The 18,959-nt window shown below is 39.4% G+C and overlaps 1 protein-coding gene across 2 annotated transcripts in view; it reads right to left on the reverse strand.

The window, feature by feature from the left end:
• The window catches only part of HNRNPLL (heterogeneous nuclear ribonucleoprotein L like), a 28,974-nt gene extending 10,097 nt beyond the window's left edge, over nucleotides 1-18,877 (reverse strand). For both annotated transcript variants that reach the window (XR_010471716.1, XM_065059074.1), the window contains exons 1-6: nucleotides 18,504-18,877; nucleotides 8,701-8,819; nucleotides 7,162-7,399; nucleotides 2,759-2,844; nucleotides 356-452; nucleotides 195-267 (exon numbers count right to left, since the gene is read on the reverse strand). Coding sequence is in view for 1 of the 2 variants with exons in the window: in XM_065059074.1 (XP_064915146.1) it covers nucleotides 195-267; nucleotides 356-452; nucleotides 2,759-2,844; nucleotides 7,162-7,399; nucleotides 8,701-8,819; nucleotides 18,504-18,698 (808 nt within the window). In the remaining variant the exon portion in view is untranslated. The remainder of the gene's footprint in view (nucleotides 1-194; nucleotides 268-355; nucleotides 453-2,758; nucleotides 2,845-7,161; nucleotides 7,400-8,700; nucleotides 8,820-18,503) is intronic.
• Between the last annotated feature and the right edge of the window lie 82 nt (nucleotides 18,878-18,959).

Consider the following 18,959-nt stretch of genomic DNA (forward strand, 5'->3'; position numbering starts at 1 on the left):
CTCCTTGTTGAGCTCAGAGGCTCAGAACACGGCTGTAGGGGGCACTAGGGCTCAAGGTTAATGTCCTGGTGTGAGCACAGTCTCCAGCAGCACTGGCTTGCTTTGACATGACTACTGCCATACAGCCTGACCATCTATAAAGGATTGGCATTAGTGTAGGCAAACATCTACAGCGATAACATAAGAAAACCTACCTCGTCGGCCCAGATATGGTTTAGTGTAGTCCCAACTATCGTTGTCGTTTCTGATGACATTAAGTCGAGTTGGCTGTTCAAATAAAGTAAAAGTGAAAAAGGTTAAGTCTTGATTATATATATTCTTCTAGCAAAATTAAAGGAGAAGGTCCAAGCATTACCCTTGCATATTCAATTTTTAGCGTACAGCATCCTGCATAGATATCTGCTCCATTGAGTGCAGCCTTTGCCTTCTGGGCACAAAACACTGATTCAAACATACACATCATGTTAAGGAATTTTATTTTTTTTTCCCCAGGTGCCTCATTCACATCCCTTTCTTCTGAAATGGCTTTATTTTTGTAGCCTGCAGATATTTCGGTTTTTTATACCTTACCAGAAGTCTACAGAGACATTAATATAAAATTACCAACAATTATATATGGGTTGAACTTCTGTTAAGCATCTGGTTTTGAGATGTATGCAGCACATCACGAGACTATTCATATATCAGTAAATTCCTCAGTGTGGATTATATAGAAGGGCAAGCTTTGTTTACTCTCTGAGCTTACACCATTTGGAAGGGCACATTCTGGTGGGTTTAGTAATTTTCATCAGAGGACACAGAAAGTTACCAGCAAGCCTAGAGAATATTTTAACCGAAAGTTTCAAGGGAAAATTCAAGCTGCATCAGAGCTTGGGGGCAAGAAGGTGTGACTTAAGACAGTGCATCCCTTCTCACAGCTATCTTTAGCTCAGAACTTGTGGGGAGGGAGAACATGAGGTCAGTAGTTAATTTACAGTGAAAAGAACTAAGAAGAGCCTGTTAGCCAAATAAAACCACAGAATCGAGAGATATTTTGAATGAAAAAATAATCATGTTGTATCAAAAAATACAACAAGCAGATTGCTTTCAATACGCTGCTCAAGGCAGATGCTTATGCCAGGCTCTAACACGTTGGTTATTTCTTATCCTCTACATGTTCCAAGATTGGTTCTGTGACTAGCAGAAAAACATACCTGAGCCTTGGCACAGGGCAATCCATGACCTCGTACATACTCAATAACATACAGTGTCAGAAAGCCTGAAACTCGCAGCAGACCAGACATTTTGCACCATCCTTCAATATAATCATGACATTTGATGTAATGAGCGACATTTTGGAAGTATTCTGTATCAATAGCATATCAATTGTGTTTTACCACATTCACGCAACTTCTTCCAGGGTGAAGTAGATTCACTGTGGATTTTAAGAGTGAGAAAAGTTAGGCTTCCCAGACCTCTAAGAAATGACTTGGCACTGGCTAGAACTGTGGGAGCATACCTGCGAAAGTAATGGGTACTGCAATTAGCATTGAAATTTGAGAAAATTTTTGAACTTTTCATACAAGACTTGTCTTGAAACACACTCCCCACCCCAGGCAAACTGTTCACCTATGCTGCTGCATTACTTTGCTCACATTTGCGAGTTTTCTTTCAACTGCTGGTTGGTTTTGTTTTTAATAAAAGGCACGTAGCAGGATTTAATTCAAAGGACAGACATATGGTACTTCCAGAGCATGTGCAAGATCCTCCCCACAACTTCCCTAATCTGTCACAAGACGCATAATAACCCCCAAGTGTACAAGTCATCTGATTCAGACACCACCACTTACCACAAACTAAACACAATATCGCAGTAAGTCAAACTACTATTAGGACACACAGTTTAAGTCTTCTACATCGAAAAACAGAAATTAGCTAGCTTTTATGGAAGTCAGGGTATTTCTTTTTGCCTGGCAAATCATTGATGCCGCCACTGGTTAAATAATGTTACAGAAGTAACCCACAAATAAAGTTAATAAAGTGGGGAAATCACAAAATAATTTCTGAGATTTTGATACCATTTTCTCTAGATAACTGCTCAAAAATTGAGGGTAATCAGTCGCTAGAAAGAAGGCTATCAAATTTTATAAAGTAAGGGGTAATCTTATCAGACTTTGGACTTTGCAAACCGCAGTCACATATTAACAACTCTGAACGTTCACCCCATGCTATGAATGTAGTAGCTATGAATATAGTAAACAGTAGGATAACAGAGCAGAGATTTTTGTCAACACATGATAAACGAGTCAAGGAGGCCTAAGTTGGTCCCACGCTTCAATGAAGTCAGAATAGTAAGACAAGCAGTATATATTAGAACTATTTTAGAAGAGTCTGAAGAAGTCAAACCGTAGCTCTGCAATCCCTTACCCATTTCTTGAGTGTCAACACAGGCAGAAGCCACAAAACTTTTGTGTACAATGCACTGTCAAATCTATGACATATTTCACATCTGCAAATTATTAGCCTTAGGATCACCTATGAACATGGTTATCAAGACCATTGTTGACAATGTCATTTTCCTACAAAGGTGAAATATGTATGTGCTATTTTGTCTTATAAACATAAAGAAGTTAGAAATTACTATTTTTAGAATTCTACCTAAGACATAATTTGGTCTCAAAATTACAGGCTATTTTTCGGACATTCTCATGTTGAATCTCATCTGCAGTCAGGAACCTACAGAAAAAAAAAAAAAAAAAATCACACTCAAAAAGGATATTCAACCATAGCTTGTATTCCATTTCTCTTGAATATAACGATGCGCTGAACTTTTCCAACAGGGTTGCACACAGTATATAATACATCCTAAAGGAGAAAAAATATTTTTAGTCAGATATGAAATTTCAAACACCTTAGGTCCACAGAATATTTCCTTGTATTGGCATTTAATGCCAAAGAGCAAAGAAAAGGCCTCTTAACTTTTCATTTATAATTTTCCCTATTGAGTTTATACATTCATGATTAGCAGTTTTATGGATCAATATACACAGGCAGCCAAATCTGAAAAACAGGAAATAAATTATTTAAGTACTCATGCAAACATTAGTATCTTCAACTGTTTGAAAATCCAGAAATTGCATCCATGTCTCAAGCTGTGCTCCCTTTAAGCATGCGCTGCAGTAGTTTCACCAAAGCAGAGATAGACAAAATGAGACTGTAGTTATAGCACATTTCATTTCATAAGACTCTAGCAGCTAAGGGTTTTATTAACTGTTCATGTTCATTTTCAGAAGAGTAACCTGGAGTAGTCCCCGATGTAAGCTGAGGTGGCTTATCAAAGGGAGAATGCCCATCATATTCACCCAAACTGAAGACACTGCAAGTGGTTGCTGTGCTTTTTCCACTTAAGGCAGAGAAAACTTCTGACAGGGAACATCGGATTCATGCAAACTCATTTTTAATGCTCTGCTTTCACCAGCATTATCTATATTACAAGGAACCAATAAAATCCAGGACCATTTCCAGTGCTGCAGGGGAACCAAACAGTACGAAAAGTTTGCCTTACTGCACATCAGGCCACACTAATGATGTGATGCTGGGGGTATCTCAAATAACAGTCCATTACACATAACAATTCAAACATCATGTTACCAGAAATAAGTCTCCAGCATGAATCTGGCCAAGAAAAAAAAAAGAGTTTAGAGTGCTTATACACCCATACTTGGAATTCTAAAGACTCGGGCTTGAGAACCTGAACAAACAGGAACTGTGATTTCTTGAAACAATTTACCTGTTAGATCATGTTCAAACAGCTGAAAGGTAACCCTAGCTGGCAAAGGAACTGACATCTCAGTGAAGCACTCTACCACAATTTATTTCCCTTCTTGAGAGGGGAAACGAAATTTATTATTATGTTCTGCAGAATAACAGAGTAATTGGGAGGCAAAGCGGTGAGGGGCATGCTGGATTTCTAAAAACAAAACAAACACAAGCCCACATACCCCCCTCTTACAACAAGAAACTAGAAAAAGAGGATGTCTTAATGTTGGCTACAGCTGCAGTGGTGTAACTCCTGGCTTATATGAAGTACCATAACCTTTAATATATGGGCATATTACCAGTAAAAAACGAAAACAAGAAAAAGCACCCAAACACAATAACAACAAATAAACAAACAAAACAAAACACCCAAAACAAAAACCCAACAAAACAAAAACCAAACAACAAAACAACAACAACAAAACCAAACAAACAAACAAAACTTTGTCCATGCTCAGAGGCCTTGCTCCAGACACTCCAGTGAGTGTTTTGTATAACTAAATGAAGCAAGCAGAGAAGACTGTCAAGTTTTTCAGAAGATGGACAGGCATTTTTAGAAAAAATTCAAGCAGCCCGAACCCCTAAAAAAATAACAATTATGAGATTGGTTATAGGTAAGTTTTCTATGCACACTCAAAAACAGCTGCCCTCCATCTCCTTTTGTTGGGGACACAAGTATCCTGAAAATTTTTCAGTTCCACAAGACATAAATTTTCAGGCATACAACTTTCTTTCACAATTTGTCTCTAAAAAGATTTATTCACAGCCACTTGATTTAAAGCAAAACAAACAAAAAAAAAAACAACAAAACAAAACAAACCCCCACCCCCCCCCCCCCCAAAAAAAAAAAAAACAACCTGTCTTTCAAAATGTAAGGTCTACCCAAAATGCTATCAGTGTCATTAGCCAGCAGGCATACATGCAGCTTGGTTTTTGACTACCAAATCAGTCAAGTGATGCACAAGATACAGTACCGTGGGCTATTTTGAATAAAAATTAACACTAGCATTATATACATACTAGAATACCATGAAAAAGAAGGTGCAGCAACCTAATCTCAAAAGAAGTTGGTAATTAAGTTTAAAACATTTCAATTGCCAAAGCATATCACACCCCCCTCATGCATTTACAGAAGGTTTAGATTCTAAACTTTAGAAGGTGAGACCTAAGAGGCAACAGCAGCAGTAGGAATAGCTGAACAGACAGTAACAACTGCAGCAGCAGTGGTCACTTTGAGAAGCTCTATCGGGACAGACAAATCTGTGTGCTCTTACAAACAAACCCCTAATAAAGTTCTGCCCACAGATAAGGAAACTGGGAAACAAAACTTGAAAGACCTCTGTATGACACCTTAGGCAAAACTTTTTCAAAACACCAACCCCCCCAATACAAAGGGGTGGAAAGTAATTAAGAATTAAATACAGTTAACTTGCCCTTCTTGCCCTTTACTGTCACACCCCTCTGAAAAAAAAAATCTGCTAGGAAAGAAGCAGGTCACAATTGTAGTGGAGAAAATAAACTGTAGCAAAATTGTACAAAAACTGCTTCATCCACAAGATGCCCTTAAGCAGACCAATTTATCTGAAAAAAATGTATCCTGTTTTGAAGTTCTTAAGAACTACGGAACAGGTTATTGCAGTTATTCAGACTTGCCACTTAAAACTGTTGCAATTTTTCATCTATTTTGTTGATCTGTAGTTCAAATTTAAGGAAAGAAAAATGTTGAAGAGGAAGAGGTGGTGTCAGGCTTTTTATGTTGTTTTTAATATGCAGACTTCGCTTGAGACATTCTTAAGTTAACTGTTTCTTTAACCTGTTGGGAAAGTGCAAAATTTTTATTTTTCTCATCACATTTCCACCTGTTATGGGTACAACTGGTCTTCCCAGTTGCTATGACTCTACTAGTCTGCACTATCTTCAATGAGCTCTGATGCTCTCAAGTAATTTCGGAAATCTGTCTGCTTCTAATGCTCATTGAGATATGCTAAACTAACAGCTGGAGGCATCAGGAAGGAAGTTGGGGGGGGGTGTTTGTTTTAAAAAAGGAGCTACTGTGCTGGAGGCTTGATCCTCAGAATTTCCATGAAATGTTCCTCACCCAGAGCAATGCTTCTGCTACCAAGTTTCCCCAAGCCTCTACGTTCAATTCAGATGCTTATGCAAGCTAAATTTAAAATGCAGGAATTAAACACAGTTTCCAAAATTTGTGTTATAGTCACATGCAAAGAATTCTTTAACTTAGTGGATTTGTTCACATGGCTCAAAGCAGGTTCATTCTTAAACACTGATGAAAAAGCAACTCATAGCTTGCCATGCTTTTCTATAAAGAAAACTGACAGGAGAAAGAAAATTCATCATCCACTAATGAAGCAACAGGCAAAAACCTACCAATATTCATAATACAATGAAGGAAAAAGCATGATACGGAAATGACTGCTTGAAGTACTTTCAGGAATACTAAGTTTCAATCAATTTGCCAACATAATATACAGCACATTAAACAAAACTTAATGCTTGCATTAAGTTACATGGTTCCACACAACCCAAAGACTTAGATTGGTCCATACTATCCTATGTATTTCCCTAAGAACCAGTAACTTATTCTTTTACCACAGTATTACAAGTCTGCTTAAAGCAGAGTTTTAAATTTTTTCCTGAAATCTTTCTGTGCAATCCAACGTGTTCTATAAAATCTCTCTGAAAAAAATATAAGTATTCAATGCATGAGAAAACATGTATTCTTAAATACTAGCAAAAAATATCCATACCATTAAAAAAATGTATGTGTGCCATAAATATATGGCAATAAATTAGCATGCAACTGTATATATGGTATGACTGGAAATACTGAAAAGAAAAATGTATCAGGCCAAATAAAAGTGAGGAAGATTCCATCAAACTGGAGCTGATAATCAACACGTGGTTTCAACTTTCCACAAAGGAAATACCTAAGAATGCAGAACTGCAATAAAATAACCCCTCCTACTAGAAAAATTACTTGCTATTTAAACACGCACTACTCAGAGTCTAAAAGCTAAATGACATTCCTCGTGCTGTGGCAACACACTTGGAAATACCTCAGAAGCATGTAGCAACTTAAAACATTTCAAAATCCTGACCACTGAAGTCTTCAAATATTTTGCAAAATATCTGTACAACAAGATGAATCATCTTGAAAAAGCTTTTTTTTTTTTTTTCCAGAATATGCATGTTACTTGACAGTGCAAAGCTTTGGTAAGTGAATTTAATTTCCTGACTGAAATTAACAATTTTAACAAATAATACACAATGGAAATAATGTAACAGAGATTGCCGTTCCCTGCCTTTTATTATTATATTAAACAAAGAAAAGAAGAAACATACCACTGTAATTGGGTAGAGAGGATTCTGAATTGACAACAGGAGAACTTTATTTCCACCCGATGGGTCATCAGTGTTCCCTGGCCGAGTAATCCTCTTACTTGTTGAGTAGTTGAAAAAGGCTTGCTGTCCAGCAATGTATACAGGTTCATCGGCTGCAAACGTTACACATTTCTTTGCACTTTCTACGTTTTCAAACTCCACCAGAGCCTGCCGCTTAAATGGCATCATCATGACATAGCTGGTGAGAGAAACATTACAGTAAGTTTTCCTATAGGCTTGCTCAAACTCTGAAGTCCCATAACTGTCATATGTGATACGTTTTTTCTAAGCAATTCCTAGCAAAGGCATAAAAGGAAGGTAGGTCTCCCTACTCACGCTTCCCAAACCTGGTCAACACACTTCTAAAGCATTTGCAGCTATAAGATAAGTAAGTAATAAGCAGATGTTTTCCTGAAAAAGTTTGATGCATAAAAACATTCACCAATGCAACAAACAGTTAATAATTTACTAACTTACTACAACTACAATAAGTATTAAAAAACTTGCTAAAGTCATTTATGAGGTAAAGGATCAAAGTAAATGCAAATAATAAAACACATTCAAAATTGCTACAAAATTTGTTGTTGCTAAGAAACTTAAAATACTATTCTGACACAAAACTACTTTAGAGGACTTAAGTATTCTAGTTAACCAAATTAAGGCACAGACAAATTCAAGAAGCTTTGTCAGCTGATTAAGTTTTTGAAAACTAAAACTGAGGCTAAAATGTACTTATTTGTATTTCTGAACAAGCTTATGTGCACTCCATTTTATTTTATTTATTTATTTATTATTTTATTTATTTATTTATTTATTTTATTTATTTATTTATTTATACTGGTACAAGTATAATTCAATTATTTGAATATTAAGGCAGTGAAGAATACTACTGTACTATTAATAAAACCCTATGTGACTTCAATACATGCATTTCTTTGAAAAATAATGCCAGTTTCCAGAAAGCAGCACTCAAACCTCAGCATAAGCTGGCTCTACCCATTCACCTTTATTATTTTGTTCACAAATGATGACTCTTCAGGCTGTATGACATTTGAAGGGACTTTCTCTGAATAACCACCTCATTCTGAAGGCCCTGCCATATCACAAGCCTTCTTCCCACAGGAAACCATAGAAAAAAGCATCACCTCTGCTGTGGCCCATTCTTATTTTTGATATATTCACTCTTATCAAAACAACCAACCACCTTTGTGTTTTTCTGCAATTCAGTCTAGCTACAGCTCACATTAAGATCAGGACTAGCTGTGCTACTGCAGTTTGCCAGCAGACAACTGGGCATGTAGACAGTATAACTCTGCTTGACCAGACTTGTCATATACAGAAACACAGAATCTTCACACAGCTAGAAAAATGTTTATGTTTTTCTGTTAACTAAGTTCCAGATTTCAAATGGTTACTATAATGTATTTAAAGAGGTCCAAGAAACTTTTAAATAATGCTCCCAGCTTGTCCAGAAATCTGACTTTATACTGTTTGACATACCATATGGTTCCAAACTTTTCAAGAGCTTCCACAAGATCTGCTTCCACAACTGATTCACACAGCCCTCGGACATGGACAACAGGAGAAACAGAGACTTTGTGATGACTACCTCCGGCATCCTAGCAAAGAAATGACATTTCAAAATTCAACACAGAACAAGGAATATTGCTATCACTAACTAAAATTAAATATTTGGCAGACACTACACTGGGTCCAGAAGGAGCCATTTAAATGTACAATCCAAGCATATTTTAAGTAATTTAACTTTTCTTTACAGATTGTCAAGTTCAGTTGCTGAAGTCTACTTAAAACGACATGTTTTGCAGATTTAATTAATGTATTGGAACTGGCCAGATTTTTCTACTATAAAATAAAGTCTATTTAACACTTGATTGAATTGCAAGAGGTCTTCCACTCTATTCATTAAAAGCATAAAAAAAACCCTGGACACGCACAACAGCTAAAATATTTCTGACACTTTCCTTGTTTGCTTATGCCAATATTGGTTTGAGACAGGCTGGGGGGATAAAGAGGCAGGAACAAACACAGGCCATCAGTATTCTTTTCCTAACACATGCAGAGCTGTGCCCCACAATGCAAGAAAATGCCAGCTCTGTACCATATACGAAATAAACCCGACCTCCCTTCTAATTCTGAACACTCTTCATAGAGATTTTTAAAAACTCACAATTTCTGTGCATATGGGTACGCTTTCTCTTCTCACCCAACGCTGACTACCATCAACAGATTCAGCTGTCATACATTAACATGCACAATTCCCACCATGAGCATTTTTCAGAGGTATTGAGACTTCAGACAGTCTCAGTTCTGTGTTACTGAAGAATCTGAGCTGGAATCAGCTCATCTTTCCATGCAAAGTCTAAAGTAGGGCTGAAATTTACATTATATATTCCAAAACATGGAGGTTAAATAAAATAAATAAATAAATAAATAATATAATAAACCAATAATGAGAAATAACCAAAGAAAGCATAGAGATAACAAAGGACATACTAAAATATACCGTCATTACCAGCACTCAAATTTCATACATATAACTGCAGTGTAAAGTCGATGTATTCAAATTTAGCAACTACATCAATGTGTTTGATCTAAAAGATCAGGTCTTGTTGATTTTTCACTTTTTTGTAAAAAGCAGTATAGCGTGTTCCGGAACCAGAGAGAGGTTCTCATCTGCAGCACAAAAGAGTATTCAGCTCCAGTAATCAAATAACCACAATGATTGCTACTACTGCTACGAACATTCCGCTCTTCCCTGTTTAACTATAGATTCAAGTAAAAGCACATTCCAGATAACTATTAAGTGAGCCTTGCACATTTAATTCCTGTGTTCTATACAAAGCTCTCCCAAAACAATTACGTATATTTTTCTTTAAACTGAGGATTTGACCATTCTGTTTGAACCAAAGGCCAGCACTCCAGATACCATCAGACATCAGAACACTCTGCTGTGTAATTTTTTTAAGCCTAGCTTATGTTTTATCCATTTGCAGTATGAAAGTATTGTAAGTGGGAACACACTTATTTGAATAAGAGCTGCGAGAATTGTGAGAAAACATCACTAGTGATATTTGCATACGATAACATATATCATGAATTAATCAGATAAGATGTACAGCAGTAGCAGTGATCAAAGTAGTCATAAAAGATTAATACGTTGAACTGCAAATACTTAGGCAATAGCAGAAGGAACAGAACTACACAGAGGTTTTCATTTTCTTTACCTGCATACATACGTTTCAAAGCTGAAAGAAGCACCTAAGGAAACTGAAAATAATTAGCTTTTTTCCCTGCAAAGTCTAAAGGTGTTAAGATAGCATGCAACTTTTTTTACAGTCTGCAAAACAATCAGAAGTTATTAAATCAATTATTCACTTCGCTGCACACATGTTACTATATTAAAATCCGAGTTAATGCGACGGGTATGCATTTTCTCTTCTTTAATGCATTTAAGAAATCCCACCTAAAAATATTTCTGTCTCATCAGATGGCAAATATAAGCAACGATTTTCTCACTGAAGCAAATATTCACTACAAAGAGCTACCTTACTTAATTAGCAAGTCAAGCTTTTCAGAGAGTGGATCATAACAGAACAGTATTTTTCCGTTCCCAGTTCAGTCTTCTATTATAGTTTCAGTTGATGTTTCTTTGTCAAGCATATTCCTTTTTATTTATTAGCCATCCATTTAAGCTTGTCTACTGAAGATCTAAATCTTTGTCTCTCAAAAATTAAGACTTCTATACTTGCATCTTCAAATCCATTACACCCAACTTACATGAACATATACAGGTATCAGCACTTCTGCAGCTGTAATTATTCTTGGATCCATCAGCAAATACAAATTTTGCTCTGTTCTGTAGTTAAAGGAACACTTGGCTTTCTAAGCCAAATTTCCTTCTCCCATAACACCACAGAGAAAGCATCCTTTAGTAGGGTGTTGTACAGTAGGAGGTTCAATAAGAACCAAAAGTTATAATACCTCTGTTATTGTAGTAACTTGCACAGAAGCTTAAGCAGCATGGAATTAAAAACAACAACCACCAAAAATAAACAAACAAACAAAAAAACACACAACATCAACCCAAAACAAACAACCCCCGAAGAGTGAGATCTCAGTCACTTGCCATGAAATTAAGGACTTACCTACACAGCATTTCAGAAACTAATTTATACAGATAAAACCATTAAGCAGACGGCCTCTGCTTTACTCAATATAGTTTCAAACCAGCAACAATAAAGAGCAGCACAAGAACCGAGAGTAAGCCAGTCCTGAGTCAGGAAGCCACAAACTAACATTATAGAGCATATTAGTGAAGACATCAACACGTGCCACTGTGGCGGGTGCACTCGACTCCCCCCAGCCAAACCAGCAGCAGTTTGGTCCAGGCTCCAGAGGAGGGAAGTGCCTGAGCCACAGCCAGGCCAAGAACTCCTTCCAGGAGACCCACAGGGAAGCAGAACGGCACACTGAACGCCGGTGACTTGTGGGTGCAGGAAGTCCCATGCATACTTTTCCTACCGTATGCAATTTGACTATGTGTCAACCACTTCATTCTATAAATATGACAGCCTGGATGAGCCCACTTTTGAGCTCTCCCTAAATAAGTGAGCTGTATGGCAATGGTTTTACTACTCACAGGTCAGTGGACAAGTCAAATTCAAGTTCAATATTAGTCATTTAGCTTAGGTAGATGCACACCAAATGTAATGGATTATTTAGAGATATAAGGTTGCATGATTTTTAATATACTATTTGATTCATGTTACTTAGTAGACTAGATTTGCTAAAATTTTAAGCTCATATTTGCCAAAAGCAACTGCAGACTACACTAAATGCCTGCAAGATAAAGTCTAGCTTGCATTTTGCTGGGAAAAATGGAACTGACTGGGAAAACAACAATCCAAGGCTAACACAGCGACATCACAGACATCTGCGAAGTGAGGTCTATTTTGCACTTTGCTGAGAAGAAAGGATTTATCCAGAAAAAACGGCATCTTCAAGGATATGGACCAAAGCCAATATCTACAACTGAACAAAACAAAGACTCATGTGGAGTCAGGGAAAAAGGGTCCAATGGGGAGCAAAGGACCTGGTGTAAAAATTTTGCTATTGGACTGGATCTTGATGTGAATGATCTGTAAAGATGCAAAAAAGTTTGTAGTTTTCTATGCTCGGGTGGACCTCTGCACAGGTACCCAGCTTGAGCCACCCCTTCTGCTATTCTACTCCATTACATTTTTTATTTTTTTGAGACTCTTGTCTCCTGAAAGTCTGCTCTGCATATGGTCATAAGGCCTCACCTGAAAGTTTGCTGCTGGAGTTCTAAAATACAGACTCCAGAGCGAATGGTTATCAGGGAAAGAGGAATCCTGACAGTTTGTACCAAGACGGGTACCAGCCTCACGTGAAAGTTTGTCTCTGGAGCTCCAAGACACAGCCCCCTGGAGCGAACGGTTATCAGGGAGGGAAGACACCTGAAAGTTTGCTTTGTGAACGGGTACAGGCATCTGGAGAGAAGGTAAGCAGCATTTGGCTTGGCATATTTCCCCCATGCAGTAAATAACACGATGAACCTGCCACCGAACTCTTTTAAGTCACGCTTCTCTTTAAGAAATCTAAACATTGTTCTGCAGCAAGCAGAACCCTAAAATCATTCCCCCATGACAGCCACAGGCATATGTTTGAGTGCAAAAAAAGTCTTCACGAAGGGCAGTCTTAAATATTATCATCAAACAAGTTTTGCAGCTACCAAGCGGCAGTATGAAGCCTTGATTTCCTCTAAAGGCAATAAAACCACAAGACCACATGAAAAATCAAATGTGTCTGTAAGTGTTAAGCACCTTCACAGCTAACATCAGAACTTATACAAACCACTGCACTGATGCCATAAATTCTTCCCAGAGACAAAAAATATAGAGTTTTGACCAAGATCTCATGGCCACTGTATCTTGAAAACTACACACAGACAAAGGTTACATCAAAGCATCCACTCACATACAGATTAACCACCACCAGTATTTATCTGCTTATGAAGGAGTCTTTCAGTAACTCCAACTCCCACTATGGCACAAAAACCACATGCAAGACTCCAACACAACATTTGCACTCCTCCAAAGCCAGAACAGACTAACTGACATTACTGCTGTACCCATTAGTATATATGACTATATATGAAGAGTTTTTGAAAGCTCAATAACAATTTCTTGAAGAATCATTAGCTGGACAGAAAATGCAATTATTAAATAGATAATGGAAACGGACTTCCTTTCTAAGTGCTCAAGACCAGTAACAAGGACAGAAAGATCTCCCTCAAGAAAGAAGCTAGGAACATAAAAACATTTAACACTGAGAACAAGCTTCTGTAGAGAGCTGAAGCACGAAGGGAAGTGCTGACATAACCAAGCAGATGAAACACAAACAAGATACTTCATATACATAAGACAGCAACAGAAGCAGCTTCAAAGAACTGCTATAGCGTTTTAACTTCCATTCTTTGGTGACCTACATAGTCCTACACAACACTTTAAATATATCACTGATTTCTTGCTAATAAATTACAATTTGCCATTCTGAAAAGGAAAAAAAGTCATCATGGGCTTCAGGATGATGTCTCTCTTGCTCACCAATTCCAGATTGGAGAATTTGTCACCATTTGCATATAAATGTGTCCTTTATCCTTCTCCAGACACCTTCCAGTTCTTGGTTCTATTAGTTTGCACTGCCTTTTTTGGACCATATGCTCCTTTGCCATTTCTCTGCTTACTTCCTCCATTGTGCTTCTTATGCAAAAGGATGGCACTCTTCCTTCATATTCTCTCCACTAGGTACCTAAATACACTTATTTCTCACCATCAGGATTATCTTATTCACTCTCAAATTTTCCTCTCGTCACATCCCTCTTAAATGCTCTGAAATTGCTTTCGTAAATACAACAGAACTGGCGTGGGGAGGAAGCCCCAAAAGGTTGCTTATTAGGTATGTAAGTGCCCAAAACTTCATTAATGCCTAACAATGGACTGATCTGCATGCAACTGCCCTGCATGATTGTCAAGGGTAGCTAAAATTACCACATTATAAAGGCAAAGTGGAGGTACACAACACATTCCCCAATTATCTCAGCTCTGCCCAATGGGGATGGTCTGATAAGGAAAGTCTTTCATAAACAGATATATCGCATTTCCTGCACATTCTTCAACTGTTAGTTGCACTACAGGATGATGGCATTAACCTAAAGCTGTTTGCTCTGACATACATCACCCTTGCTGATCATACCTGCCTGACTTGAGCAGTCCTGTCTCTTCCCCACAGAGGTACAGGAGACACCTCCCCATGCCACTTGCAATGCGCTTTGCAGTGACAACAGTTACTTCCAGTACACAGTGAAGTATGACAGTGTCTCAGAACCATGCAAACAAGACAAAGTTTATGTTACACAGCAGTATGAGAATACGCTAGTTTTCTATATCTTGGGGTTTTTTTGTTACTGGTTGGCGAGCTAGAGAGGGCTAGGCAGGAGAAGAGGGCTAAGGTTAATCACACCCCATATTCTAGAAAGCTACGTGGCAAGTTAGTTTTGGTTTGGATGCAGAATTTGGGCTATTGTTTCTCTTTTCAAACATACCTCTTCCTAGCACTGCCTACCACTGTGTCTTTTCAGTTAATACAACTGCTACAGAACAGAATACCTTCACTCTGGCCCCTTCTGCTAATTCTGAATCTGCCATGAAGCTGTCAGGCAGTTGGCCTAGATGATCACTGCAACTGAACTAGTCTATTCTATTTTCCTCTCAGCTTAGCACAATCTGAATATCCTTTAAAAAAATAAACAAGCAAAAAAACAACATGCCAAAACAAAACCCCACACAACACACAGCATTATCAGGAGATTCAATCTGAGATTCTAGAAGAACTAGCCTGAAGGTAACAGTTACTTTTTCTGAGGGAGAGTAAAGAAGGGAGGATGATTTATTTACACTGACACCATAACCCGTTTCTAGGGTGCACTTCATTAAAGAAATGGATATATGAACAAGTCAATGCAAAATAGGCGAAGATCTGAACTCAGTGCCATCTCACTACTGTAACTGCAACTGTCTGTAAAGACATGAAGCAACTGCGTTGCGCAGTGAGCTGATTTCCATTTACCACAAAGCAAGAACACTGCACATAGGAAGTTACAGCAGAGTAGCTGAGAAGCTGCAAATTCACATCCCTATCTTACCTTGCGGCAGCGTGTAGTTATGTTTGTGTATTTAGATACCACATCTCACTTCCCTAACTGTAAGAACGGGGATAATCGATCTTCCTTACTTCATAGAAATGTTTAAGAATATGTATGGCAGAGACAGTGAGGCAGGTGGATGCTACAGAAAAGACAGGTTGTATAAATACAACATTAATTAATGAAACTGAAATTTAAAGGATGGAGAGGGGATGCAGCTGAAAAGGCCCTCTAAACATGCTTAAACACAGCTCTTAACCCACATTCTCCCACTGTCCTGACTCTCTCCTACACCACAAATCTGATTTCTTTGCCAAGGCTTCACTACCACTCAACACAGCTTCTGTAAAAGTCTTGCTTCTAAATCATACTCCCCACCTGAACTTCTGCAAGACAACTTCCATCTTCTTCCTTGGTCAACATTCTGGTCTGTTCCTGGCTCTCCATGCTCCTCAGCCTTGAGATGAGCCATGAGGAAGATGGTTCACCTCTGGGCTATGAGGAGTGTCCCCATGAGTGGGAAACAGCAGAAAAGAGAGCAAAATAAATTTTGGGTTTCTCCATTTGGATCTCATATACAGACTCCTAGGCACTCATTTGGAAAAAAACAAAACAGAACACAAACAAACAAAAACCAAAAAAATAATTAAAAAAAAATACACCAAACACCACACTTAGAGGCATGAAATGAAACAATTCCAGAGAAATGGGAAAAATGCCACCACAACAAATATAGCCCAGCAGAGAGACCCCACCAACACACTTGCAAGGTCCTACCACAAAAGAGCTTTTACACAAAGAGACTATATAATCCATAGGAGTGCACGGTTTACAGATATTCTAGAATGCATGTTAAGAAAAAACAAAAAACAAACAACAACAACAAAAAAAAAAAAAACCAAAAAAAAAAAACCAAAAAAAAAAAAAAAAAAACCAAAAAAACCAACACAACAACACAACAGTGAGGCTACCAGACTCCTACCACTCTTTTTACCCTAGTCGTTCATTTTCCCATTTCTCTTTCTAATTCCCCATAATTCCTCCTACTTCATCCTCACTTATTTTTTTCCTGTTCTTTTCTAAGCAACCCAGGACACTTAAACTTCTTCCCTCCTCTTAGCCCACTTTCTTCTTATACGTCATTGCCCTACGCCACATACAACTTTCATAAGTTGACTTGTTTCTCTTCAGGGAAATGTTCTAAGATACATCCACAGAATAAATAACTTTCCTGCACAGTTTTTTAATCTATTAGAGAAAAAAAAAATCATATTACCTAAGTCTAATGAATAGATGATGGCATTTTGCTATTAAAAGCCCCACATAAAATTACTAACAAAAGCACTCAGTCGTTCCTTTTTCACATGTCCACTTGGTGTTACGACTTATTCTTAAGAAACTAGTTTGATCTCTATTATCAAGACAACTTCTGCCTCTCCAATAGCAGACCTGTGACTACAGCTTTGCCAATAAATCATCAGAGTCAGTGACCATGCAGCTCCTTGAGGCACACTGAACTGGACACAAGCTGGCTAGATATTCCCCATGTTTTTGACTTGCTACACATTTGTTTGTTTCTTGGCTCAGGAGACTCAGCACATGCCATTCTTGAAATCCAAAATATAAAGTTACAGATATACTTCACATTCTCCTTACCTAAAGGGGCAGAGCAGTGTGTCCTGCACATTAACTGTGATAAACTGAGATACTGAGGTCAACATGAAGATTGTCAGAGCCAGAACCCAGAATGAAGAAAAAAAGAAAAAAGATCTAGCTGATTTCATAAAATACTGCAGAAAGGAGGAAAGACAAGAGCAGTTTTCTGTTGCTACTTGAAAGACTGCATGATGTCCAGCTCTCCTACATGAGAAAATTTCAAGATAACTTAAACAAGCATACAGATTTCATTCAGAATTGGCCTTTAAGACAAAGCATATTGCTAAGCCTTGACTGTGACAGAGATGATACTCTGTCATGAGAAACCATAGAATTAAAATAGTTCTCTCCCGAGATCTATCTTTGTTGCAGTTTATCAGGGGACGCTTGTACTAATTTAGCAGGTATCCTCTTCATCAAGAGTTTTAACTGGTGGAGAGATTGTAACAGCAAATGCTCTCTCATTAACTTATCCCAGTGCTAAGCAAGTTCATTTTAACAAATCATGAAACAGAGGTATTCTAAATTTCAAAGTCTGCTATTAAATCAATGTTTTCTTAATCTTGCTTTTTCAAGTAAAAAATAGAGCCATCAAGAAGAAAAATGGTTACAATCAGCTGAACAATTAGTTGGCTAAGAAATCAAACAACAGACACCGAAGGATTGTTGACCCAAATGTATGGGTCAAGCACTATCCTGATACTTAGATACAAATTAATGACGAATAAAAGGTAAGCACTAAAACATTTAGTGAACGAGCACGCATTGTTTGTGAGGGAGAAAGCAGAAATACAAGTGAATTTAAAAAGGAAGTAATCATTTATGATCAGCCTTATCACCCTACACTGCCAGACACAAAGGCAGAACAGGAGATGAAAGAAACCCTCTGTCTTGCTTTCTTCCCCCGCTCTACGTTTCTATAGCTACACTCAGCAACAGGGCAAGCACAAAACTTGCAATGGCAACATCTCAAAAGGCAACAAGCTGCCCACGGAGCAGAGACAACCTCGGAACTGCAAAATCCAAATCAGCTGCAAACTCAGCCCCTTTCCCCGGGCGACCACGCTGAGAAACAACCAGCCGCGCAGCCCGCGGCGGGGAGCAGGGAAAGGACAGGACCCGGCCTGGCTCCCTCCCCGCCTCTCCTGACCCCGGGGGCTGAAGGAGATCGCACCCCCCACCGGAAGCCGCTCTATGCTCGGGGGAGAGGGTCAGCGGGCTCCAGCATCGGGAAGGCCGCGGGGCCAGGGCTCCCGCCCCCCGCGCCGGGTAAAGACAGGAGGGGGAGGGTCCCGATCTAGCCCCGCGGGAGGGGGCGGGGCGAGCGACTCGCAGGCCCCCTGCCCCTCGCCAACATCCTGACGGGAGGCGCCCCCACCCCGGCGGCCGCCGCGTCCCTCACCCCGCCCGAGAAGGCCCCTCCACGCGGCGGGGGTGGATGGTCCCGTCGGCTCTCGCTCTCCTCCGCGCCGCTGTACTCGATCTCGCCTTCCTCGGCAGCGGCGCTGGGCTTCAGCCGCTTGGCCTGGCTCTCGTAAGCGCCGTCCTCCTCCTCCTCTTCCTCTTCGTACCGCTCTCCAGACGACGGCGACGACATAGCCGCGAGAGAGAAGGGAAAGAACGGCCCGGCTACCGGCTGGGGGAGGCGAGCGGGTGCGGGGATGGAGCCTGGCGGCGCCGGCGAACACGAAAGATGCTCTGCGCTCCGTTCCCCCGCACACACCCCTGCCTGCGCCGGGAGCGGGTCACGCCTCTCCACCGCCCACCGACAGCACAACTGGCTCCGAGCCGGGGAGGGGGCGAAGACGCCGAGGCGATAGGCCAGCAGGCATGCCCATCGGGCGCCGCCTGCGCGGCG

The sequence above is a fragment of the Columba livia genome, chromosome 3 (assembly GCF_036013475.1).
Source record: "Columba livia isolate bColLiv1 breed racing homer chromosome 3, bColLiv1.pat.W.v2, whole genome shotgun sequence".
Lineage (NCBI taxonomy): Eukaryota > Metazoa > Chordata > Aves > Columbiformes > Columbidae > Columba > Columba livia.